At 63.0% G+C, this 25,182-nt stretch overlaps 2 protein-coding genes and 1 long non-coding RNA gene across 9 annotated transcripts; 1 reads left to right on the top strand and 2 right to left on the bottom strand.

The window, feature by feature from the left end:
• Positions 1-239: 239 nt before the first annotated feature.
• WDR24 (WD repeat domain 24) lies at positions 240-8,553 on the bottom strand. Of its 6 annotated transcripts, none has more exons than XM_040078929.2 (10): positions 8,404-8,553; positions 6,915-7,899; positions 6,366-6,543; positions 4,931-5,606; positions 4,743-4,858; positions 2,399-2,520; positions 2,017-2,121; positions 1,605-1,942; positions 695-879; positions 240-578 (listed from the first exon to the last, which is right to left on the bottom strand). In XM_040078929.2, exons 2-10 carry the CDS (start codon positions 7,393-7,395, stop codon positions 410-412), a joined length of 2,370 nt encoding a protein of 789 aa, XP_039934863.1. In that variant the 5' UTR covers positions 7,396-7,899; positions 8,404-8,553; the 3' UTR covers positions 240-409. The 6 variants fall into 6 exon arrangements, with proteins under 6 accessions (XP_039934863.1, XP_039934864.1, XP_039934866.1 ...); XM_040078930.2 differs by having other exon boundaries at positions 6,915-7,834; positions 8,404-8,550; XM_040078932.2 differs by having other exon boundaries at positions 6,915-7,587; positions 8,404-8,542.
• Positions 8,554-9,972: 1,419 nt separating this feature from the next.
• FBXL16 (F-box and leucine rich repeat protein 16) lies at positions 9,973-23,939 on the bottom strand. 2 transcript variants are annotated; one of them, XM_040078943.2, is made up of 6 exons: positions 23,671-23,939; positions 14,639-15,349; positions 13,403-13,911; positions 13,000-13,084; positions 12,386-12,449; positions 9,973-11,378 (listed from the first exon to the last, which is right to left on the bottom strand). In XM_040078943.2, the coding sequence occupies exons 2-6, from the start codon at positions 15,332-15,334 to the stop codon at positions 11,230-11,232; spliced, it is 1,503 nt and encodes a 500-aa protein (XP_039934877.1). In that variant the 5' UTR covers positions 15,335-15,349; positions 23,671-23,939; the 3' UTR covers positions 9,973-11,229. The 2 variants fall into 2 exon arrangements, with proteins under 2 accessions (XP_039934877.1, XP_039934876.1); XM_040078942.2 differs by lacking the exon at positions 13,000-13,084 and having other exon boundaries at positions 11,239-11,378; positions 23,671-23,806.
• On the top strand, positions 23,908-24,903 carry LOC120759569 (uncharacterized). Its single transcript, XR_005703190.1, has 2 exons — positions 23,908-24,068; positions 24,574-24,903. It is a non-coding gene; the product is annotated as an uncharacterized LOC120759569 (long non-coding RNA).
• Positions 24,904-25,182: the final 279 nt, after the last annotated feature.

The raw sequence follows: 25,182 nt of genomic DNA, 5'->3' as shown, positions 1-25,182 counted from the left end.
CGCACCGCGAACACCCGGTGCACATGGTCATTGGCTGAGCGCGTCGCTACGGGTTCCGGTAAGGGCCATAACTTAAAGGGGCGGTGGATAGCGGTCTGCACCTCAAGACTTAAACCGGCCTGCCGGTACAAAGGGACAACAGCATGGGGACACCAGGGACAGCGCAGGGCTGGGAGCCCAGCCCGGGGGTCGCTGCATCCAGGCGAAGCAAAGACAGGAGTCATGGCTCGAATCAGCTGCTGGTTTGTTTTAATCCAGTAAAAAACGGCCGGGCAGGGGTGCTCCCCAAGCCCTTATTTACACAAATAAATACAGGGAGGGTGGTGCCAGGGGTCTGGGGCAGAGCACGCTGCCTGCCCCGCTCACCCCCTGCGCCACCGCGCTGCCAAATCCCCCGCGGGCACGGGGCTCAGGTGTACTCGCAGAGGTGGCCGCAGCCGGCGGGGCAGTGGGAGCTGGTCTCCAGCCACTTCATGATGTGCTGCAGGTGGCCGCCGTGGCTGCAGCCCTGGCACCAGACGAAGAGCCCCTTCACCACGTGGTGACACACGGCACACATGCTGGCACACTGCCGACACCTGCACGGGGAGATCCAGTGGGCACGGGCAGGGGGAGAACTCGAGGGGCCAACGAGAGGGAACAGGGGCACCCACCCCATACCCCTGTCCCCACAAGCCCCTCTGGGCCCCCTCACCTGTCGCAGATCCAGCCCCTGTTGCTCATGGGCCGCTTGCAGTTGCTGCAGTTGACGTGCAGGGTGGTGGAAGCCTGGTTGAGGCAGTTGATGGCACGGCATGTGCTCAGCTTGATCACCTCGTTGGAGATGTTCCAGAGCTGGAAGCGCTGCAGCAGGTCGATGTAGGACGTGTACCAGTGCTCCTGGGGACAGCCACGGACAGCTGAGCCTCCACATCCATTCTGAAACCCTCTCAGGACCCCAGCCCTGCTTCCCAAAGACAAGATTCCCCTGGGGAGCTCAGCCTGGAGAAAAGGAGGCTCAGGGGGGGCCTTCTCACTCTACAAGTCCCTGGCAGGAGGGTGGAGCCATGGAATAAGGGACAGGACAAAAGGTAACGGCCTCAAGCTGTGCCAGAGGAGGTTTAGTTTGGATTAGGAGAACTGAGTTTGGATTAGGGAGAATTTCTTCATGGAAGGGGTGGTAAAGCATTGGCACAGGATGCCCATTGTAGTGGTGGTCACCATCCCTTGGAGTGATCTAAAAGCTGTGTGGATGTGACACCTGGGGACATGGCTCAGTGGTGGCCTTGGCAGTGCTGGATGATCTTAGAGGGCTTTTCCAACCTAAAGCATTCTGTGATTCTCTGATCCTGGCAGTGGGAGAACGGCTCTGCAGTGCTGGAGAACAGCATCCTTCCCTTTATCAACGGGACAAGGTCACCTCCCCATCCTGGCCCTGCAGAGCCCCTCAGGTCCCTGCCAGGACTGGTGGTCGGGCAGGTACCGGAACCCTGGAGCTGCTCACCCTGGCTCAGAGCTGGCCTGCCAGGGGCCGGAGCAGAAGGGACACGCCCCAGTCCCAGGCAGGATCCCACCCCACGGGGATGCACCCCTGTGGGTCCCAGCCCTGCCTCCAGGGGCTCTACCTGCGTCTGCTCATCGATCTCCTTGCGGATGCGCTCTCCCAGCACGATGAGCACGGACACGGCCGTCTGCACGTCGCCCTGCTCGGCGTAGAAGAGCAGCGTGTCCCGCACAATGGGGTTGAAGAAGTCGGAGGGCAGGCGGTTCTCGTAGAGCGAGTGGGAGATGGAGATCAGCGAGAAGGACTCCACGGGGGTCAGCGACACCGTCTCGGCCTCGTTGCCGCTGACGTGAGGGGAGTCGGCCTTGTCCTGCAGGTGGTCCAAGGCCGACGGGTTGTCCACGATCTCGTGGCGCAGGGGGAAGGCTTCCTGGGGAAGGCTGTACTCCTGCTCTTCAGCTGCCAGGAGAAGAGCAGGAATGAGCAGGAGAAAATCCAGCTGGGACAGACAACACCTCCCCCTGTGCGCTCACCGTGCGGGTTCTCGTGGTCCATCATGTACAGGTCGTCCTCATCTGCCTCCACATCTCCCAGCAGATAATCCGCAGGGACGTCGCTGCCCTCCGTCTCCTCATTGTCTGCGTGCCCAGGGAAAGAGACATTGGCTCACTGCACACTCCTGGATCCAGTTCCCAGCACCCTGCTCAGCGTGCCAGGCCGTGCCTGAGCCACACAGCTCAGTCCCCCACCACTGTCACCCCAGGCCATGGGGGAAAATTGTCCTTCTGCAGCGCCCTGTGGCTGCAGCACGTCCAGCCACCCCAATTCACAGGATAAATGTCCAGTTTATCCACTATCTATGGCTGAGGAGGGAAGAGCTGTGGTTCTGGGACTGTGCCCAGCCAGGAACGTTACCCTCGTTGTTGATCAGGGTGGAGGAGGAATCCATGAGGATGTTTTCTGTGCGGCTTTCTCCTTTGCTGCGGTCCAGTCTGGACTCGCTGCCCAGCCCAGCAGGGATATCTTTCAGGTTAAAGCTAGGGAAAAAAAGGCCAAATTTAATAGTCAGAGGAGTATAAAGTTTCCATTTCAGCCAGCAAACAGCTTGGATACAGGTGTCCAGTTGCAATTTGAATGGTGAAATATGAGATATGGTGATACCCCTTCCTGGGCAGAAGTCACCAGTCCCCACTGTGTGACTTAAAAATAAAGACACATTGTGACTGCGATCACAGCACTTCCTCCAAGCCTGCTGGCACTGCACATGCACTGCAAAGGTCTCCCTGAAGAATTCCAGCACTGAGCAGGCTCTTGGCTACGTCTCCTTTCCCTCAGAGGCAGGTGAACGGGAGCTGCGTCGCCCCAAGGTGCCCGGCTGTTTGCTATGCATCACCAGGCTTGGCCTTCACCGAGATGGAAAAGGGAAGGGATGGGGCTGGAGCAGAGCCCAGCTCCCCAGGCTGCCGTGTCTCAGACAGCGGCACAGACACCCAGCTGGGGGCACAGCTTGGGCAAGGACAGTGCCTGTTTCCTTTGGTGTTATTTGAGGATCTGTCACTCGCTGTGGGAACCCAGCCCTGCGAGGTCTGACAGCTCATTTGGAGTGCTCACCCCTCAGGTTTATGTCATTGAGAAGAGGAAAAACAAGTTTTCCTGCTTCATCAGCCCACAGCGGGCTCTCCACGCCAGCGAGCTGCTGGCAGAGCTGGGCTGTGCTCTCCCTTGGAAAGGCTCCAGAAGAAAACCTCTGCACACCGGCACTTCCAGCTCCAGCCATGCGACAGCTTCTCCATCCCCAGCCCTCGGTCACCATCACTGCCCTGGGCACTGCTGAGGCCTCACCTCAGATCCTGGGGTCACTTTTGGGGCCCTCATGACAGGAAAGACATTGAGGGGCTGGAGCGTGTCTAGGGCAGAGAACAGAGCTGGGGAAGGGCCTGGAGCACCAGGAGAGGCTGAGGGAGCTGGGAAAGGGGCTCAGCCTGGAGAAAAAGAGACTCAGGTGGGACCTTCTCACCTCTACAACTCCCTGAGGGGGAGGGAGGAACTAGGGGAAGGAGAGGGGAACTAGGGGAGTCAGGCTCTGCTCCCAGGGAACAAGGGACAGGAGAAGAGGAAATGGCCCCAAGTTGTGCCAGAGGAGGTTTAGGTTGGATATTGGGAAAATTTCTTCACAGAAAGGGTGGTCAGGCACTGGCACAGCTGCCCATGGCAGTGATGGAGTCTCCACCCCTGGAGATGTTCAACATCATGTAGATGTGGTGCTTAGGGACACGGTTTAGTGGTGGCCTTGGCAGTGCTGCTGGGGGAATGATCTCAGAGGACTTTTCCAGCGTTAGAGATTCTGTGATTCATGAATTCAGTAACTGCAAAGCTGATCCCAGCCCCATGCCCCACCACAGCCCAAACTTTGGTTGAAGGAGGGAGGGGAGCAGAGTGTGAGGCTGCACAGCTAGAGGCCAGGCTGGGCACTTGTCGCTGTAGGACACAAAAGAAAGACTAAAAACTCCAAATATTTCAGAAGGCAAAGAGTACAGAAGGCTCTATTATCTAATTCTTACCACCTTTTATAAGGTGTCCCAATACAGATTTAACATGATTGGTGAATAGGAACGACAGCTCTCTGATCCCATTGGGGAAACTGGAGAAACAGCAAAACACCACCTGGAGAAGGATTGTTTTGGGAAAGGATAGTTTTTTGCCAAGATTGTTTTGAGAAGAGGCTTTCTCCAGGACTTTTCCCTTGGGAAACAGTTAGCACTGCCAGCAGGCTAAAGTCTCTTAGACCAGAAGTATCAGGCCCACAGGCACTCACTTCCCCCACCAACATGGGAAATGGCTTCGTGCAAACAACGCCAACATGCAAACCAGCACAGCCTGAGGCTGAGGGAGAGCTGTCCCTGCTCACTCCCTGTGTCTGGGGCAGGTTCGGTCTCAGGTAGAAATTGTTCTCTGGGAGGGTGGGCAGGCCCTGGCACAGGGTGCCCAGAGCAGCTGTGGCTGCCCCTGGATCCCTGGCAGTGTCCAAGGCCAGGTTGGACACTGGGGCTTGGAGTGACCTGGGATGTTGGGATCTGTGCCTGTCCATGGCAGGGTGTTGGAGCAAGCTGAGCTTCAAGGTCCCTTCCAACCCAAACCATTCAGGTATTCCACGATGTGATTCTATAACCCCATCCCAGCCAAGCAGCTGTTTCCACTCCTCTCCTCATGGAGTTATCCCACTCATCTCCTCACTCCCTGCAGCTCCCACCCCTCGTACCTGTTCATGAGTGGGAGGGCGGCGCTGCCTTTCCCCATGCTGTGGTTGAGGTTTGCGGACGACACGGTGCCGAGGCTGGAGTAGATAATCCTCAGCATCGTCCACGTCTGAGCCACCTGCGTGGAACAGAGTCCCCGTCAGACCTTTCCAGGCCACCACCGCCCGCAGCCCCAGCCTCACAGACTCACCTGGTTGCGGTCCAGCCCCTTGGCCACCTTGGCGTTGTGGTCGCAGAGCTCGGCCAGCGGCCGGCCGGCCAGCGCGTACTGCTTGGCCGTGTGCACGAACCAGTCCATGCTGCCGCTCTCCACGTCCGTCTCGAACACACTGAGGGCGCTGGAGGACGAGATGTACTCGAACTGCTCCGTGGGGTCCAGCTTGCGCTTGAAGAAGATGGGGTGGCGCCGGTCGCCGATGTAGGGCTTGCGGTTGGAGTCGGAGGAGATGAGGCTCTCCTTGGCGGCGAAGGCCAGGTCCCCGTAGAGGCTGTAGCACAGCCCCTCGGGGTTGGCGCGGTCGATGGGCTGGCTGGCGTCCTTGAAGATGTGCTGGTAAAGGGTGCTGTCCTTGGAGCCCGAGAGGAGGAAATAGGGGTCGTGGAGGTGCCGCCACACGATGCCCGTGGTGACGTCCTTGTGCTCCTCGAACATGGCGGAGGGGATGAAGGGGCGGCGCACGTCCCACACGTAGATGTTGTGGTCCACCATCATGGAGCAGGTGGCGATGTGGTGCTTGCACTCGGGGCGCCACTTCACCCGCGCCACCGAGGCGATGGTCTGCACGCAGTAGATCTCCTTGGCCCGCGTCGTGTTCATGTCCCACACCTTCACCATCTTGTCGCGGCCGCCCGTGGCCAGCCAGCCCCTGGGACAAGGACGGGTCAGCGCTCAGCTCTCAGTTCCCACCGTGGCACACTCGCAGCACAGGTGTGACCACGGCCACGCCGCAGGAAGGCAGCTGGGCTGCAATCCCATCCTCCCATGAGCTCCCCTGACACCTCCACTCTGCAACAACCAGGTCAGGCAACAGCCCCCTTCCCACCCCCAGCTATGGCCCTGTGCCTCTGGAGCACATCCCAGTCAGACCGGTTCCCTCAGGCTCTGCTGTCCACTGGCCAGGCACAGCAGAGAGGAGAAGGCCATTCTGAACGTATTTCAGTGCCTCTCTACGATCACGAGCAGTGGCAGCACTGCCTGGCAGGGAGCAAGGAGGGACCTGCACGCTGTAGCAGCTGCCTCCAGATCCTTCCCAGCAACCTCCCAGGAAAGGCAGGAGGGAAACACGATGCACACAAGTGAGCTGTGCCCCAGAGCAGCCAAGCAGTGCCTTCCTCAAGCTGAGCACTGCAGCAAAAAGCTGCTGTGACACTGAAACACCCAAGCATAAGACACCCAGTGCTTCAAACACCCCTAATTTACCAAATAACAAATCCCATACACACTTACACCACCCCAAATGCTCAAAGCAACAATCGCTCCCATCTTCCAGCAGCATCCCAGCCCCTGACACGAGCAGACGGGGTATCACAGACCATGCTTTCCCTCACAGAATCCCAGTCCTGTTTTTAGGGTCTCTCCTGTCCCGCAAGGCCGGGCGGCTGGCAGGGCCCAGCCCCACTCTCACCTGTCCTCTGGGTGCCAGTCGCAGCAGAAGACGGGCCCGTTGTGGGCCGTGAACATCCTCTCGTAGCGGTCGGGCCGGCGGATGTCCCACAGCTGCACGTTCCCGTTCTCGAAGGTGGCGGCGAAGGTGAAATAGTCCCGGATACTGAACTGGACGTCACGCACACTCTCCGACTGACCTGGGAGGGGACACAAGTCAAGAGCTCCAGCAAAGCTAGAAATCCCACTGGAAGAGCTGTGGGAGTCCCTGGTGCAGACAGAAGGGGTAGCAAGAGGTGCTGTGACTGTCTTCCATCTCCCACACAGACCCAGCTACTACTGAGGGGCAAAAAAAGGCACCAAAATGCCCCTCAGCTCCTTCCTTCCCTGCTCTGGGCATCACACCCTGAACAAACCCTCCTCTGGAGCAAGGAGAAGGGCAAAGCCCCCAAGCCCTGCCTTTCCTAAGGGTGAGGGCACAAGCGAGGAAAGGACAAAGCTCCCAAACTCTGCTTCCCCACAGAGAAAGGTACAGGACAACAGGACAGGACAACGACAGCCACGTTCGTACCGGAGAAGGTGCTGACAGAGTCCTTCTTGCGCAGGTCGAAGCACTTCATGTAGCCGTCCTGGGAGCCGCTGAGCAGCATGTACACCTCGGTGGGGTGGAAGCACACCTTGTTGACGGTGCGCTTGTGCTCCGTGAACAGCTGGTCCTGCTTGTTGCGGGACGGCTTGCCCAGGTTCCAGGTGACCACCACGCCGTTGGTGGCAGCGGTGGCCAGCAGGTTCTCGTCCATCTGGTGCCACACCACATCAGCGCAGCTGAAGTTCAGGGAGGGTTTGCGGCCCACGCGGAGGTTCAGCTTCTCCACAAACTGCTCCTCCTCGATGGAGTAGATCTTGAAGATGTTGCGGCCGGCCACCACCACCTGGGCGGCGTCCCGGCACACACTGATGGCGTTGGCAGGGGCGTCCAGGTGGCAGAACATGGTGCGGCCGGTCAGCGCGTTGCCCCCCAGGGCAGTGGTGACCCTGGCCATCTTCTCCATGGCTGTCCTCGGGGCGCTGTCCTCTCTCCAGAAGGCTGCCTGCACACCCACACGGCCGCCCTGCCCCACCTCAGCCAGAGCTGGGCAGGGACAGGCTGTGCTCACGTGGCTCCTGCCGGGCCCTGGTGGCTCCGACCGCGGCTTTTTGCGGCTGCATCAATGGGCTGTGGAGGGGAGAGGCCACAGAGCTGCCTGTGGGAGGGAGATACAGCCCCGCTCTGGGTTCTCCTCCTGCTGCTTTCTGTGGCTCCCTCTCAGGGAGTTCCTGAAAACCTTCCCTGGGTTCCTTCCTCCCTCTTTGGCCACACCCTAGATGTTTCTCTGGTGCTGATAATATAGGTCAAGTACAGCGCTGTGGCTGAAACGAGCAGCGTCCGCAGCAGAGGTGGGGTGAAGTGAAGCCACAGGCACCTCCGTGGGGCATTTGGAGCCCCAAAGCCTGCAAGAACCAGGGGATGACCCTCCTCCTCTAGCAGAGGTGGGGCAGCAGCTACTCCAGGCTTCCTGCAGAGATCAGAGGGTCCCACGGGCTGCGTCCTCCAGAGCCAGGCTGAGCTCCTGCCACAGCACTGCCCTCTCCAGCCCCTCTGCTCCTCCCTGGCCAGGTCCCACAGATCCCGCGTTCCTCACACTCCCACACCCTCAGGGCCCCCTCCCACTCTCCAGAGCACCCTTAGGGTCCCCTCCTACCCCTTGAAGCCAGCCCCCAGCCCCTCATATCCCACACTCCCACCCCATCGGGGCCCTCTCCTGACCCACAGCCCTCTCATACTCCACATCTCCCTCCTCCTGACCCACAGTCCCCCGGGACCCCTCAGACTCCTCCAACCTCACACTTCCCCCTCTGCAGGGCCTGCTCCTGACCCAGAGCCCCCTCAGGACCCTCCCCAGCCCTTCAGAGTCCACTCAGCGTTCCCTCAGAGGCCCTCCTCACCCCATACCCTCCTCAGGGCCCCTTCTCATCCCTCAGAGCCCCCAGGGCCCCCTCACAACCCCCTCCCGCCTCACAGAGTCCCAGCCGCTGCCGCTCGATCTCGGACCCGGTCCGTGCGAGGCCCCGGTGCCCGGAGCCGTTCCCGAAGCCGTCCCCGAAGCCGTCCCCGGTGCCGGTTCCCCCGCCGGCAGCTCGGGCCGAGCAGGCCCCGCCGCCGCCGCCGCGGAACTCCCACTAGGCCCCGCCTCCTTCCGCCACAGGCCACGCCCCTCCCAGTGGCGGCGCACGGCCCTGCGGCCAGGCCACGCCCCCGCCTGCTAACCACGCCCTCTCAGCGCGCGCCCACCGCTCAGCCCCGCCCCTCTGAGCCGAGACCGCGCCCCTCCCGCAGCCCCGCCCCGCCCCTGCGGCAGACCACGCCCCCGAAGAGACCACGCCCACTGGCCCTTCCCGGACCGCCCCTGCGCCAGGCCACGCCCCTTCCCTCCGCCCGGCCCGCGCCGCTCAGCAAGCTCCGCCCCCGTGCGTGAGCCCCGCCCACAACCGGGCTCCGCACGGAGCGGGGCACGCTGCGGGCTCGGGGCGATGCGGGGTCCGGGGGTGCCACAGGGACGTGGGGTGCAGTAGGAATAGGGGTGCAAGGGGGTAAATGGGTATTGGAGGACATAGCGTGCCTGGGCGGGGGGTGTAGGAGGGACGTGGGGTGCACTGGGAGTGGGGGTTCTCTGGGGTGAAGGGGGGTGCTGGAGGGATAGGAGGTGCCGGAGGAGAGAGAGAGAGTACCGGGGGTTATGGGGTGTATCGGGAAGTGTCAGGGAGATGTGGGATCCGGGAGGAATGGGCATCCCGGAGGGACTGGGAGTGCAGGAGAAAATGAGGTTTAGCGAGGTGTGGGGTGTATTAGGAGTCAGGGTGGGAAATGGGGGTCCCGAGGGGACATGGGGTGCATTGGGGGTGTAGGAGTGAACTGGAGCGTTATAGGGGTGCACAAGGGTGTGCGGGTGCACTGGGGGGCATGGGGGCACACTGCCACGGGAGGCTGTGGCCGGGTGTGCATTGGGGGGGGCCGCCGGGGAGAATTGGGGGTGCCAGCGGGATGTGGGTGCATGAGGGATGGGGATAAATGGGGGTCAGGGGTGTGTGGGTGCTTTGTGGGCCAGGCTGTAGGGTGGGAAATGAGGGTGCTGAGAGGTTATGGGGTGCATTGGTGGTGTGCAGATGCTCTGGAAGGATATGGGGGTGCACAGGGGAGTAGGGGTGCAGGGGGTATGGGGGCCACTGCCATGGAGGGTGCAGAAGAGGGTATGGGGACCGTGCTGGGGCTGACTGTGTAACCTGGGACCAGGGACTCGTGCAGGGCTGTGGCACCCCGAAAACTGCTGCTGTCACCTGCAGGGGTGGGGGGACCGTCTATGCACCGCTGTCCTGCCTGGCCCCCGTGTCCAGGGACACTGCCGGGTTTGGGGGTGCAGGCAGCCGCCCACTCCCGCGCCAGGGTGCTCCTGGCCTCAGTAGTGCCACCCTGTCCCGCAGCCCCGGGACTCCCAAACCCCCTTCCAGGGCCGCGAGGGCCTTTGCGCCATTTTGGGGTCAGAAAGGGGCGTTTCGGGCAAAGGAGGGAGCGGAGGCGGCGGTTGGTGCAGCAGTTCCTTCCCGGCCGGTACAAAGGCAAAACAAACCGAAAGCGTGTCCGTGTCCGTGTCCGTGTCCGTGCCCATCCCGTGTCCGTGCCCATGTCCATGTCCATATCCGTGCCCACACTCCTCCCACGGCTGGTGTGGCGGCGGGCAAAGCCCCGGGGCGGCCACCGAGCCCCTCCCGCGCTGGGCCCCCGTGGGCTCGGAGCCCAGCCCCGCGCCGGCTCGGTCCCATCTCGGCTCAGCCCAGGGGTCCCCCCGGTCCCCCCGCTTGCCGCTGGCATCGGGGCGATGGCTTTTCAGCTGGAAGAGCGGTGGCGGTGGCAGCGTGTCCTGGGTGCCACCTTCCTGTCGTCTCTCTGCGCTGCCGGTGTCGCCGCGGTGGCTCAGACCCGGCCCCGGTCCCCCGGGATGTCCCATCCCAGACGGACGGGTCGCTCCTCGGCGTTGGCATCGCCCCCACGGCCCCGCGGGGCGCACTGGGGTCCCCAGGGCCACGGGGGACGCTCGCCAGGAGAGCCCGGCTTCCGGAGCAGGAGCCGGCCGGGGCGAAGCAGCGTGGAGGGGCTCAGTGGGGGCTGTCACTTGTCACCGTCCCCCCGGGTACCCCGAAACCTGCCGTAGCACGAGACTGAAGCAAGCGAGCATGCGAGGGCGGCGGGCGGGCGGAGAGGGGCATCCTATTCACCGGGAGGAAGCGCCCCGAAGGCGGGCCCGGGGGCTGGAGGGGACACGCAGCACGGTGCGGGGAGGGGGGGCGTGAGCTCGGTGACCCGCTCCGGGGGCGTGAGGGGACCCATCCAGCCTCCGCTGCCACCCAAAAATAAGCATCCTCCTCTCGCCCATCCCTGGGAGCATCCTTTGGGCCCCGGGAGCATCCTTGGCGGCGGGGCCGTGATCCCGCTCGGCGCCGGGGCGGGGGGAGCAGGATGCGGCCGGGGGTCACACAGCGTCGCCTTCCCACTTTGGGTTTCCATGATGTCCGTTCGTCTGTCCGGAAGGGATTGGCAGGACACCGGGAGGAGCACGGGCGATGGCTGCGGCGTGGGGGGAATTTACATGGTACCCGCGGGGGCTCCGGCCAGCGGCGACGCCTTCCCCCATCTCCCCCCGGAGCCCCGCGTCCCTCGGGGGCGGCGATGCGGGGGAAATCCGGGCTTGGCTGGAATGGGGGGCGTCTCTCGAATCCCCCGGCAGCCGGAGGGAGATGGGGTGGGCGATGGCGGCCGGGGTGGGCGCGGGAGCGGGCGGCCGGGTCCGGCGCTACTCGATCACCATGCAGCACGGGAGGTGCTGGGAGAAGTACTTGAAGAGCTCCGGGGTGGCCCCGGGGCAGTTGGTGAGTTCCAGCTCCTCCAGCTCCTGCAGCTGCACCAGCCCCGACAGCCCCGTGGTGGTCAGCAAAGGGCAGCCTGCAAGGAGACAGGGTGCGCCGTCAGCCCAGAACACCAGCGCCCCCAAAACAGCATCCCAAAAAATACCATCTCAAAGGCACTACTATCCCAAAATACATAATGCCCCCCAACAGGACCAAAGGATTGGGACCTCAAAATCCTAGTACCTCAAAACTCACCGCACCCAAAAGACAAAACCCCCAAAAACCAGCGTGCTAAAAAAAAAAAAAAAAAAAAAAAAAAGAGTACCCTGAAACTCGCGACACTCTAAAAAAATCACCCAAAATATCAGCATCCAAAAAATCCAGCACTCAAAACTGCACACAAAAACCAGCACCTTAGAGAACCAGCACCCCAAATTATCAACTCCATCAAAATTAGCACCCAAAACCCCCCCATCACAACCCAGAAAACCAGCATGCTAAAGAACAGTGCTCCAAAACACCAACACCCCAAAACACAACACCCAAAACACCTGTGCCCCCAGGTCAGCCTAAAAACCCAGCATCTTAAAGCACTTGTATAAAACAAAAACAAAAACAAAAACAAAAACAAACAAACAAACAAACAAACAAAAACCAAAAACAAAAATAAAAAAGAGTGCCCCCAGAACAGCTCCTCAAAAACCAACACCCTGGAAAATTTGAATCCTAAAACCATAGCTCTCAAAATCTGCCACCTCTAAAAACAGAGCAGCCCAAGAGCCCAGCCACAAGCTGGGCTGGGTGCAGGTGCCTCCTGGTTTGGGGGGGATGCTGGCTGTCCCCAGGCTGTCCCCAGTCTGTCCCCAGACTGTCCCCAGACTGTCTCCAGGCTGTCCCCAGTCTGTCCCCAGTCTGTCTCCAGGCTGTCCCCAGTCTGTCCCCAGGCTATCCCCAGGCTGTCCCCAGTCTGTCCCCAGTCTGTCTCCAGGCTGTCCCCAGGCTGTCCCCAGGCTGTCCCCAGGGCTCTCCCTTGTCCCCATGCCCCGTGCCTCCCCAGCCCCGTGGGGTCTCTGGTCCCTGGGGTCAGGGTGAGGGTCTCACCAGCCAGCGAGAGGAGGCGCAGGCTGCCCATGCCCAGGAGGTGCTTCAGGCCAAAATCCTGCACCTGGAAAAGAAGATGGGATGGAGGATGAGGGGGGGACAGTGGGGACAGCCACAGCACCAGGGCTTGGCATTGCCGAGCTGGGGTGGGGAACTGGGTGCCAGGGCTGGGGGCCTGAAGCAGGGTGCGGGATGCTGGGGCAGTGTGCTGGCTCTGGGTGCCAGGGCAGGGAACTACCATGGGGCAGGGTGCAGGGAGCTGGTGGTGGGGAGGGGAGCCTGAGCTGGATGTGGGATGTTGCAGCAGGATGCTGGGGCAGGATTTTGGGTGCAGGGCCGGGGTACTGGGTCAGGGAGCCAGATCAGGGAGCCTGGTGCTGCACCAGGGTATTGGGTGTGGGGATACTGGCACTGGGGTAAGGGTGCAGGGCCAGGGTGCCAGGGCTGAGTCCTGCTGAGCTCACAGGAGCTCTATGCTTCCTGGCACTGAGTCTTGGGGTCTTCAGCCAGCCCCAGGAGCCCACCCTGAACTCATGGCCCATCCCCAGGGAGGTGCCACCATGCCCTCTCTGCCGTGCTGAGCCAGGACGGGCACAGACGTGTTCCACACCTACCTGGCAGCACCAGCGCAGGTAGAGGCTCCGCAGGGATGACATGGTGGACAGGTAGCTGAGGCCGGTGTCGGTGATCCGCACGCACCTGCCAGGACACGGGGTGTCAGGGCCAGCTGGTCACCCGTGGGTGTCCCCAAACCATGGCCCCCATGCTGCACCCTCTGCTTCCAGCACGGCTCAGCATGGCACGGCTCGGCACGGCATGGTTTGTCATGGGGTGACACGGCACAGCGCAGCTCGGCATGGCCTGGCATGGCACGGCATGCATGGCACGGCTCAGCATGGTATGGCACGGCTTGGCATGGCTTGGCATAGCTTAGCATGGCATGGCATGGCCCGGCACGGCTCAACATGGCATGGCATGGCTTGGCATGGCACAGCACGGCTCAGCACGGCCCTTTACCTGTCGAGCACCAGCTCCTCCAGCTTGTGCAGGTCGCAGGCGATGTACTCCAGGGCCATGTCGGTGATGCGGGGGCACCAGGACAGGTCGAGGCTGCGCAGCTTCCGCAGGTTCTCGGCCACCAGCTCCACGCCGTCGTCCGTCACCTTGGAGCAGCCCGAGAGGCTGAGGACGCTCAGGTTGGGCAGGCTGTGGACCATGTTGACCACGCCGTGGTTGGTGATCTCCCAGCAGGAGTTGAGGCGCAGGGTGTGGGTGGTGTAGCCCTGCTTGGCGGTGAAGTAGGCGAGCGCCGTGTCCGTCACGTGGTAGGCTTGCAGGTTGAGCTCGGTGAGGTTGGGCAGGAGCTGCGAGATGGCGGCGATGGCGTCGTCGGCCACGTTGATGCAGTCGCTGACGCTCAGCGCCGTGATGCGGGCGTTGAGGCTGGACCACAGCCCGGCCTCCGTGAAGTCGTTGCAGCCCGACAGCTCCAGCCGCACCACGCCCTGCATCTGCTCCAGCATCACCTGCGGAGGGCAGGGGGTCAGGCCGTGCTGGGCACCGCCGCCCACCCTTGTGCATCCCTGTGCCCCTGCCCCGGCTCCCTCCGAGCTCCCCGTGGCTCTTCCCACTGCTCCCAGTCCTGCTTGGGTCAAATCTTCTCCCCGGCAGCTCCCCGGTGTGGGTTCAACGCCTGCCTTAGGACACGTCAGCACCAGTGGGGAATGGGAGGGGACAGGCAGGGACCCCTGGGTGCAGCCCAGCACTGATGCCCACTCCCAGCACAGGAACTGCTCGGGTGAGATGTGCCCACGGAGCAGCTGGTGCTGTGTTTGGCCATGGCACAGGGCAAGGATCTCGGCGGGGACCTTGCGCAGCCCCCTGAATTGCGTTTCTATCTGACCCTCAGCCCCTTGCTTGGGTGACCCCCTTGCCAAGCAGGAAAGTCCCATTCCCAGAGCCCTGCTTGTCACCCACTGCCACGTCACCGCTCAGCAGCACGGCCACCTCACCTGGCAGCACCCACAGGCAGCAGGGACGAAGCCTCGACAGCCTCCAGACCCTGCGCAGGCTGCACCCATCCCACTGCCCAGACCACAGCGCTGCCAGCACCTGTGGGATATCCATGCCACCTGCCTGCTCCTTCCCTGTCACCAGTGAAAGCTCTGCCCACGTGTGTGTCCCCAAGGGCACCAGGACTGACCACCACCAGCGCACCTCAGCCACCCTGGTCACTTCGGCAGGGTCACCTACCTCCAACCCCGCATCTGTGATGGTCGACCTCTTAAGGCTCATGGACTTGACGCCCTTCTTGGAGAGAGGGTAGTTGTCAATGAACTCACAAATGTCCAGGTCAGAGACGCCCACGAGGCAGAAGCCGTCGAAGCCACGGACGGCGAAGCCCTGCAGGCTGACGAACTCCTTCTCCCCGCTGGGCAGGACGTTGTAGAGCTCTTTGGTGTGCAGGACGGGCGTCAAGCCCACCCAGAACTTGGGCTGGTAGAGCACCCGCCGCCACGCCTTGCACACCTGCGCCAGCACGCACTTCTCGCACGCTGAAAAGTACCAGAACAAGCGGTTGAGGATCTTCTCGTCCACCGCCAGCTGCCTTTCCGAGGGCGAGCCCGGCAGCCGCTCCGGGGAGGGCTGCTCCGAGCCTTCGCTCGCATTCAGTCCCACCAAGGAAGCGCCGGGAGGGGAGGAGACGCTGGCCAGAGTGGCCAAGGAGAGCGGGGAGGCCAGGCTGGGGATGGGCAGGTCGCTGCGGTGGGCTAAGGCCGGGCTGAGGATGGCAGGCACGGAGGAAGGCTGGCACAGGCGGTTTTTCACGGCGGGGGTGCCTTTGGTGATGCTGGCGGAGCCGAGGCCGTTGGGTTGCGTGGGGATCTTCACCAGTCCATTGCGGGGCAAACATGGGGGCTTGGTGTCGCCGTTTCTCGGGTTCGACATCTTCCACGGGTCTCTCTGTAACACAGGGGTGTGGGGTGAGCGGCTGTGGGGCTGCTGGGGAGGGTGGCCATGGCTGGGCACCGGCGAGGGGGGGATCCTGGGGGTCCCTGAGCATGGTGGCACATGGGACCAGGTGGGGCAGGCTGCTGGGCACAGCCACAGAGGGAACACGTCTGGGACACAGCAGGATCTTCCCATGACCCTGGGGTTCCCCTGTGATGAGGGACCGATGGGGGTTTGTGCCTGGGCATTCACGTCCCACTCTGAGCCTAGAATCCAGCATGGCCAACAGGAGATGGAGAAGGATCTAGAGACTGGTTTGGATTGGAAGGGATCTCAAAGCCCATTTTATTCCACATCCATGTCATGTGCAGGGACACCTTCCACCATCCCAGCCTGCTCCAACCTGGCCTTGGACACTGCCAGGGATCCAGGGGCAGCCACAGCTGCTCTGGGCACCCTGTGCCAGGCCCTGCCCACCCTCCCAGGGAACAATTCCTGCCCAATCTCCCATCCAGCCCTGCCCTCTGGCAGTGGAAGCCATTCCCTGTGTCCTGTCCCTCCAGCCCTTGTCCCCAGTCCCTCTGCAGCTCTCCTGGAGCCCCTTTAGGCCCTGGCAGGGGCTCTGAGCTCTCCCTGGAGCCTTCTCCTCTCCAGGTGAGCCCCCCCAGCTCTCCCAGCCTGGCTCCAGAGCAGAGGGGCTCCAGCCCCCAGTGTATTTTTGAGGAGGGGAGCGGGCAGAGGCAGAGCAGCAGAGCTGCCTGTCCTCCCTGTGCCAGCCAAGCACTCAGCAGCGAGGCTGTGGCAGCCGTAGTGCCGCCGATCCTCGTGGAGCCTGGAGGCAGCACCCGGCAAACCGGGCCAATAAATATGGCAGTGGCAGCAAGGCCGGCTTCCCAACGGCCCCTCCGCACCCACCATCCATTATTCAAGGCATTTCCCTCTATAAATACGGAGCTGAATTATTGATGGAGGCTCAGCCCCCTCCCCCTGCCCAGCCGAGGCCTGGCACAGGGCCCTGCCCAGCTGCTGCCTGCCCTGCCCGCACCCCGTGTGCCAGTGCCATGCCAAACCCTGCCAAAAAAGCTGATCCTGGCAGCCCCTGGGGGCACAAGGAGCTGGAGCACGGGAATGCAGCTTCCAGCGCACGGAGCAAGGGACAGGGACCTGGCCCTGAAGCCCCAAGGGGTGGTTGGCACCTCCATCCATCAGTGACAGCAACTGAGGACCTTCTTGCCTGCCAGCTCCTCTCAGACCCAAGATTAAAGCAAAGGAATTATTATAGCTGCTTGATTTGGGATGGAGAAAGTCAAGCCCTGATGGAGGGGCACCGAGGGAAGAGCATCCTGCTCATGGCCGAGCTCCGTGGTCTCTGAGGGCGCTCCATGCAGCCTGGAAGCAGGACACAGCCCAGATCCCCCGCTGGCACCAGCCCATCCCTTTCACCCTCACAGCATCGCTGCCCACAGCCAGCTCTCCTGGAGCAGCCAGGGAGGGAGCAGCCAGCCGAAAAAGAGCTCAGAACCACAGTGAGGTGCCGGTGGCACACCTGGAAAACCCTCGGGATGCACAGGGCAGCTCCCGAGGATGTCGTTCCCAGCACGGTGCGGCCGTGGCACGGGGCTGGTGGCAGCTGCCGTGGTGCGAGCCGAGGTGCCAGCAGACGGCCGGGCTCGGTGGCAGCGTCCCGGCGAGATGCAGCCTCCGGGGACGAGCCCAGCCCTGTGCAGACAGTCTGGCGCCGCTCCCGGCTTGGATGCAGGCGCTGCTGCCTCCGCTCACGCTGCCCGACAGCGGAGCCGGGCCGCCGATGCTTGGACATGTGTTAAAGTCGCTTGGAAGCAGGAGAAGGGGAGAGGAGAGAGAAACTTGAAACCAGCGGCTCGGTGCTTGGCAGCAATTAGGGAAGTAAACAGAACGTGCGCGGGGGTGTCTCACAGCCACTGAGCACCAATGCAAAGAGATAATTACCAGGTGGCACGGACAGGCTGTCGCTGCGGCACCGAGCCCGCGGCCGGAGCCGCTGGGCACGCTGGTTGCCCCCAGGGAGAGGGCAGGTGGTGGCAGAGGGGCAGCCCCGGGCCTCGGGAGCCCAAGGGGACAGTCACAGGAGGAGACAGATGCTGACGAGTCGCCGGACTCACAGGCAGCCAGCAGGAGGTTTTGGCACCGCATCCAACCATCTCAGAGCTCGGCTGTTTCCCGAGGCCGAGCTCGGGGGGCTCAGTGCGTTCAGCAGCTTTCCCATTCCTGCCTTGGAAAGCTGAGCCAGGTCCCCCCCGCCCTCGGCACTCAGGCTGCTTGTCCAGAGCACAGAAATCCCGATCCTTGAGCAAGCTGGGAAGTCACTTCAAATAGAAAGACGGACAGAGATTCCAGCCTCTGGGCACAGGAGGATCTGGACAGCGGCGGTGGGAAGCCAGGCAGGCATTCCTGTCTGGGAAAATGAGCAGGCAAGAATTTGGGTGTTCTTCCCACCCCCAGGCGCAGAACTGTGCTTGGGGAAAGACCCCAGTGTGGAGAAGGTGGGCGGGGGGCACTGGCTGGGGAAAGGGCTGGGTCCAATCACAGTCGTCTCTGGCACCGAGGGGCAGTGCTGGCAGCTGCCCTCCCGTGCCACGGGAAACCCCAGCCTGCAGCCAGGCAGCCCCGCGGCTCCTGCAGCCCATGACTGAGGCCACATTGCCCTGATGTCCAAAGTGCAGCTCCCACGGCTGCTGAGTGCAGGGACACCCATGGCAAGGACACCCAGAACACACCCAGAGCACACCCTGCACCTCCCCAGGCCCTCCCAACACAGAGACAGTGATGGACAGACGAACACAGAGCTATCTGCCTTGGAGGTGCCAGCACAGACCCTTCCTGATGATCCAGCAGCTCCATGAACACCTCCATATGCTTTTTGGCCACTCCAAAGCAGCAGGAGGGCAGAGATTTGTCCTTTCCCCTCGTCCCTGTCATGCCACTGTTTGCAGATTCCGTGACTGGGCCGAGCACACCAGGACTGTTCAGCACTGGGTACAACCATCCTTGATCTGGGATCCCGCAGGGAGCACCCAGATTTGCAACCCCCCTCTGTCCCAGCCCCGCTTCGCTCTCCCAGCAGGGGAGTGCCAGCTCCGACCCAGCGGGAGAAAACCTGACAAAAGCAAAGCTCGAAGTCCTTCAGTCTCCCGAATCCACTCCAGGGTGCACATTTCACAGGCTACGTCACTGCCAGAGAAGTCACTCCGTTCAGGAGGGGTTTGTCACCCACGGTAAGTGGTGATGCAGTGGTGGGGGGCGGATTTGACGCAAGGAGAGAGAAGAAAGCCAGGTCTAAGAGCCCGTCACCAAAACATTGCACCGACAAGGAGGATGCTGGGATGAGCAGCATGGAAACTGCCAGGAAGGCAGAGCTGGTCCAACCTGTTGGCGAGTTTACTATCTCCACGTGGCAGCGAGGAGGGATGAGGGCCTTAAGGGCAGGGCCGTCAGTCGTGCTGTTAGTGCCTCCCTACGTGGCCCGGGCTGGGAGATCCCTGGCTCCCGGATCAAGCAGGCATCCTGCAGCAGCGGGGATCGGGGAGAGCTCTGGGACAGCCGAACTCCGTGTCGGCCGGACCGGAGGCCACGGGAGAGCCAGGACCGGCCGGCGTGCGAGCCCCGGGAGCCGGGCCCTGCTGGGGTCAGCACCGCGGCCAGCGGCCCGTGCCGCTCAGCACAGCGGCCAGCGGCCCCGGCCAGCACCGCGGACAGCGGCGGACGCGAGGGCAGCGCTCCCCGCTCCCGCGTCCCTGCAGCATCCGCCGCTGCCGCGCCGGGCCCCGCCGGGATCCACCCACCCCTGCCGCACCAGGCCCTTCCCTGCAAGGGAACCTACATCACCCCGCCAGGGCCCTGCGAGGGTCCGGTGTTGCTCCAACAGATCCTTGCTTGAGATCCTGCTCTAGCCCAGCAGGCTCCTGCGCAGATCTGCTGCTGCCCCACCAGATCCCAGAGAGAATCCATTACTGCCCCACAGAGTCCCGGCGAGACCCTGCTGTCACCCCGCCGTGTCCCCGCAGCCCCCTCGGAGCTTTGCTGTGGCCCTGCCCGGATCCAGAGCGGCTGCGAGGCGATTCCTCCGCTCGGCTCCGGCGGAGCTGCGCCGCTGCCAGCGGCCATCGCCTGCTCACACTCACACACACGCACACACAAGCACACGCACGGGGATGCACAAGCGCGCACACGGACACGCGCGGCGGGGATGCCCGCACACGCCCGCATTCACACACGCACAGCCGGAGCCGCCGCGGGCACGCGCGCCCGGGGTTGCATCAGCTGAATTCATTAGCCCGTCTATTTTTACTAATGCAGCAAATCAAGTTGCTCTACGGGCGGAGAAAACACACCCGACACGGAGCGCCGTGGCGGAGCGCGCAGCCGAGGCTTTGTCCGGCACTCCTGAGGGGATGAGCTCCCCGAGGCTCCCCGGGCCCTGCGCGACGGCCCCGGCCAGCGGCGAGGCCAGGCAGGCTCTCGCCCGGGGGGCTGAACCTGCCGCCCGGAGCACAAGGCAGCGATGGAGACATCCCTGCAGAGCCCCGTGGTGTGCGGCCGTGTCCTGCTCTGATCCCACGGGCTCAGAACACGGCCCGTGCTGTGAGCCGCGGCCGTGCCGCCACCCACCCCCGAGGCTGGGTCTCTTTGGAGGGCTTGGATCACCCCAGCAGCGCAGAGGAGCCACTGAACAGGCCAGGGGAGCTGCTGGCTGCCCCGAAGGTGGAGGGGCAGCGGTTGTGTTGGGCAGGGAGATGCTGTACCTGTGTGTGTGTGTGTGTGTATGCGCACAGGTGGATTTGTGCTCCCAGGCTCAGCACTCACACAGGTGAGCCGGAAGAGAGGCTCAGAGCGCAGCTCCAAACTCAGTGCTACCTTTTCCTTGCTGCACAATGCGGGAATTCAGGCTAGGGAAGGGCCCTGCCTCTCCACCTGGCCCTGGAGATCTGCTGTTTGTGATGGGAGCTGAGAACCCCTCCTGGGGCTGCCCTGAGAGCTCCTGGGGGAGAGGCTGAGAGCTGCTTTCCTGCTCCCTTGATGGCTCCCAACGATGCCAACGACCTCATCCCACCTTGCAGCGGACAAAGAGGCTTAGGAGGGGCTGGGGAAATGTCTGCTTTGAGTCCCACTGCTGGGGCTGCTGCTCTCAGTGCCGTGGTGGATCCAGCGCTGGGCCTTGCAGCTCACAGCCAAGCAGCAGAGCTGTGGCGATAGGAACCCCAGCACTGCAATCTCTCAGGTCTCACAGCCCTCCCGAAGGTCAGGATCAGGCTTTGCAAGGTCAGCCCCGTGCCAAGGGAGCTGGGAAAAGCTGGCTGAGGTGCCAGCACCCAGCTCTGCTCAGGTCCCCCCAACTTTGGGCTTCGCTGAGAGAACAGCTCCTGTCTGGGGGTGCTGGGAGATGCAGCTCTTGTCCCCCCAGCCCTCAACATAAGGCAGGCAGAGCTCCAGCCCCAAGCCTGGCCAAGCAAAACTTTCTCACAACAAGGTTCCCTCTGACCACCAAGCCCCTCCTGCAGCAGCTTTCAACTTCTCTGCTAAACCGCAGTCTCCCAGAGACAGCAAATTCTGACCTCTATTTTCCAGGCAGCCCCTTGTCCCCTTGGGAGGAATGCCTCACCCAAAAGGAGCACGGGAGGGACAGGTTCAGGGCAGAGCTGGAGCCTTGGTCCCCTCCCCTCCAGTCTCCTCTAGAGACTCACACCATGGAAGGATGCTCGTGCTCAAGCCAAGCTTCTCCCTGCTCCCCACTGACTGAGGCAAGGAGAAGAGGGAGCAGCTCCTCATGTGCTGGGTCCTACCCAGCCTGGCCTCCTCTCAGAGCCCAGCCAGAGCCCACTGACAGCTCCCAGTGTGTCCCAGTCCCCCCCTCTGCCCCTTCTGGGCCCGGGAAGGGGTGAAACGCAAGATTCCATGAGGAACCAGTAGTCAGGCGAGCTGTCTCCAAGCACTGCATGGGGATGTGCTCCTCAGGTGCTGCTGGGACCTGTGCCTCCCCACACCCTTCATCCCTCCAGACACAGCGACGGCTGCACAAGCACTGATGTCCCTTTGTCCTGGGCTGCGAGCTGCGGTTGGGATCGAGCAGGGGCCCTTGTCATGAGGCTGGTGGGACACCAGGGCAGGCAGTGTCCAGCCATGGCACTCCTTGATGCCGTGGATGCTCCAAAAGCCACCAGATACCTCCGGGAAGCAAAGGCACTATCCTGCTCCCAGCACAGCCCCCTGGCCTCCTGCTTCCCCTGTCCAAGAGGTGGGCATGGATCAACGCTCCAGCAGGGAGGAACCCTGGAGAAACGGCTTCTGCTGAGCTATGCCCTCCCCAAACACTCTCCTCTTCATCCCTGAGCTCCTCCCGTGAGCCAGCAGCCCTGGAGCACCCAGCACACGTGGCAGGTCCCCGTGGCAGGTGGGCAGAGGTTGGGAGGGGGTGGGATGCTGCCAAAGGAGCTCCGCTCGCCCGCACACCCAATCCTGCTCCCTCCCACACCACCAGCACCCACTCGCCTCCCAAATTCCCTTTCCACTTTCTGGGTGCTGCTCATTCTGCACAGGCGCTGCTGGGGAGCTGATTGGAGATGGGGAAGCAGCTACAGGCAGGACGATGTGGCTTTGCCATGGAGCTGCCGGAGTCCGAGCCAGGCACAGCTTCAATCTGCAGAGCAGAGGGGCAGGACCCAAACTCAGAGTGCTCCCACTCCAGCTGTCCTTCTGTCTGGCCACCTCCCCATGGGATGGGCAACACGACTGTGACCCCACTGGAGGGGACAAGGGAGCCCTTTCCCCACTCTCGCCTTACCCTGGCCCAAGTGGGGGTCGCTCCTTCCCCAGGAGCAGGATTTGGGGAGCCATGAGGGTCCCACTGCCAGGGATGCTTGTCCGGCTGCTCCCCACTGCCGTGGAGCCGCTGGCACGGGGAGGGGAGCAGGCAAAGGGATCGATGTGGGGGAAGCCAGCTCGGGGAAAAATAGATATCTAGCTCATTAAAAATGGATGCTTGAGTGAGTCCTACCCACTCCAAAGCCACCTCCCTCCCTCTTCCTGGTAGCCGGAGTGAAATCAGCACCCAGCTTCGCGAGGAGGGGAGATGCCAGCATGGCACGGTGCTTGCTCTGTGCCCACTGCTCCCAGCCTGCTGCGTGCTGAGCCCCTCGGGGTGCTGTGCAGGGGCCCCAAGACCCCCCGGACCCAGGGCAGAGGGTGGGCATGGAGAGGGTCTGCCAGGAGCACCCCTGCTGCAGGGACCACCACGCTCTGGCCTTCCCTGCCCAGGCACTGCCACGTCCCACCAGCACCAGCCGATGCCCAAGAGGCAGAGCCACCTCAGCCCAGTGCCCCATGGCACCCCTGGACCCCTACGTGGCCAGGATCTTGGGGGTCTCTAGCTGGTTGCTGCCAGAACCCTGTGCCTCTGTTTCCCCCAGCTGTGCTCAGCCCCAGCCATTCCATGGGGTAGAGTCTGCCTGGTCCCCAACCCCACAGACTGTTCCCTCTGCCCATCCGCATCCCCTGCCCCACCAAAACAAACTCTGTTCCCATCCTGGACTGACGGCACATCCACGGCCCCATGCTGGGCTCTGCAGGACCCTGCCGTGGGGCTCAGCCCCCTCGGCCCCATCCCAGCCTTCCTCTTCCTACGTCCCCCGGGCTCTGGGAATGGGGGAGGCTGTCCCTGTCCCCCATCCCTTGGCCGGTGTCACCCTGCAGCCACAGAAAGCCACACCGAGGTTTCGGGGTGTTTGGATGTTTGGGTGCAGCCTCGGGGATGCCAACGGTGCCACCAGGGAGGACAAGAGGAATTTCAGAGGCAGGGGGCGAACATCAACCCCGCGCTGGGGCGACCCCGTCCTTACAGCGATGTCCCCTTCCACCCCATCCCGGAGCAGCCCCGCATCCCGCGGGATCCACCTGATCCCCTCCTTTCCCTGCCTTTACCCACCCGGTGATGCCCGGCCATGCTGGGGGGGGACACAGCACACCGCCTCACCCCCACAGCCCCCCTCCCCACACCAAGGGGGCGGAGGGGCAGCATCACCGGGGCGGGGGAGGGTCACACCGACCACCATCCTCTGCTGAGCTGCCGGGAGGCGGGGGCGGAGGGGGGGCCACCGGACCGGGAGCCCCGGGGCCGGGCCGGCTCCGCCGCCGTTATATAACGCGGCTCCATGATGCGGGATGCGGCTGGGGGTGGTTGCGGTGCCGGTGCCGCTGCCGGTATCGGTACCGATAGAACAGGCGCCGGCACCGACCCCGGCATCGGCGCCGACCCCGGCACCGGCTTTGTGTCGTGAAGGGTTTTCCCGAGCGGCTCTTACCTCCAGCCCTGTCTCCCGAAGCTCATGCCATGCCTCGCGCCCGTCTTCTTTCGGTCGCAGAAAAAAATCCCACCGGGAAGAAAACGGCGAATAATCCCCCCAAAAATCCCCGTTGGCAAAGGGGCCGGATCCCGCCCGGCCCCCGCCCCAACCCCGCGAAACAACAGGAAAAATAAGCGGGGAGTGGAGGGGGGGAATGGGGCCGGATCCGGATCCGGGGGGATGGAGAAGGGGGGCCCTGCCGCCAGCCAGCCCAGGGAGCTGGGAGCACACGCACACGCGCGTTTGCACACACGCACACGCGTGTCACCGGCGGAGGCTGTTAAAGGGACACGGTCACCCGCAGCGATAATGGAGCGCGCCGGGAAAGCGCCGGCATCGGCACCGGGAGAGGCGAGGTGAGGGTGCGGGACGCGGGGAATGGTGCGGGGGGAACGGGCAGGGCTGGGCTGGCAGCTGGGTGTGCAGGGAGAGAGGGGTGGTGGGTGGGGGAATGCAGGGGTGGAAGGATGGGGGATGGAGGGGGGGATGAAAGGATGGAGGGGGGATGGAGAGATGGAAGGATCGAAGGAGGGACGGAAAAATGGAGGGAAGAATGGAGAGACGCGGGGAGGGCTGGAGGAAGAAATGGAGGGATGAGAGGATGAATGGAGAGGTGGAGGGATGGAGGGGAGAATGGAGAGATGAGGATGGAGGGGCTGGAGGAATGAAGAAATGGAGGGAAGAATGGCGAGGGGAAGGGATGGAGGGGTGGAGGAAGAAATGGAAGGATGGAGGGATTGAGGGAGGGATGGAGTAGATGAAGAAATGAAGGGAGGGAGGGTTGGAAGCCTGAACGAAGGGATGGATGGAAGGAAGGCTGGATGGACAGATGGATGCTTGCTCTGGCTCTCTCCCCACCAGGGCATGGCAGGCTGGAGATCCTGGTGCAGATCCTGCTGCAGACCCCGCTTACCCCGACAGCCGCCTCAGCCTCTGCTGACAGCCCCTGGGGCGCAGCGGAGACACCCGACCCTGTGCCAGCACCCAGGGGTGCAGCAGGCACCCAGGACAAGCCGCTGTACCCTCATGCTGGGGGGAATCCCCTGCCCAAGCCACGTCTGGCACTGCGACCTGCTGGGGCTTGTCCCATTGCTGTCCCCCATTTCCCAGCACCCACCCAGCACCCCCAGTTTGGAGCCAGCTTCCCCACTGCTCCCCAAAATGGAGGGAACTGCTCAGCAGCACATTTAACCCCGTCGCCTGTGCCTTCCCCTGGCACGGCCCCACGTGAGCAGCAGGGCTGGCCCTGGGGAGGCTGAGGGAGCTGCCCGGGCCCGGCGCCTGGCTCCTGCTTCCATTATTTATAAGGCAGGTTGGGTTTCACACTGGCAGCTGGGAGGGGGCCTGGGGGAGGAGACTGTGCTCACACTCACACTCACACTCACACTCGCATCCTCATCACACCCTGCCCAGTGGGTGACAAACGCAGGAGAAGGTGCTGGAGGGGACAGTCACTGCAGGGATGTGTGG

This window comes from Hirundo rustica, chromosome 15 (genome assembly GCF_015227805.2).
Source record: "Hirundo rustica isolate bHirRus1 chromosome 15, bHirRus1.pri.v3, whole genome shotgun sequence".
Taxonomy (NCBI): Eukaryota; Metazoa; Chordata; class Aves; order Passeriformes; family Hirundinidae; genus Hirundo; species Hirundo rustica.
This window is presented reverse-complemented; position numbering and strand designations above follow the sequence as displayed.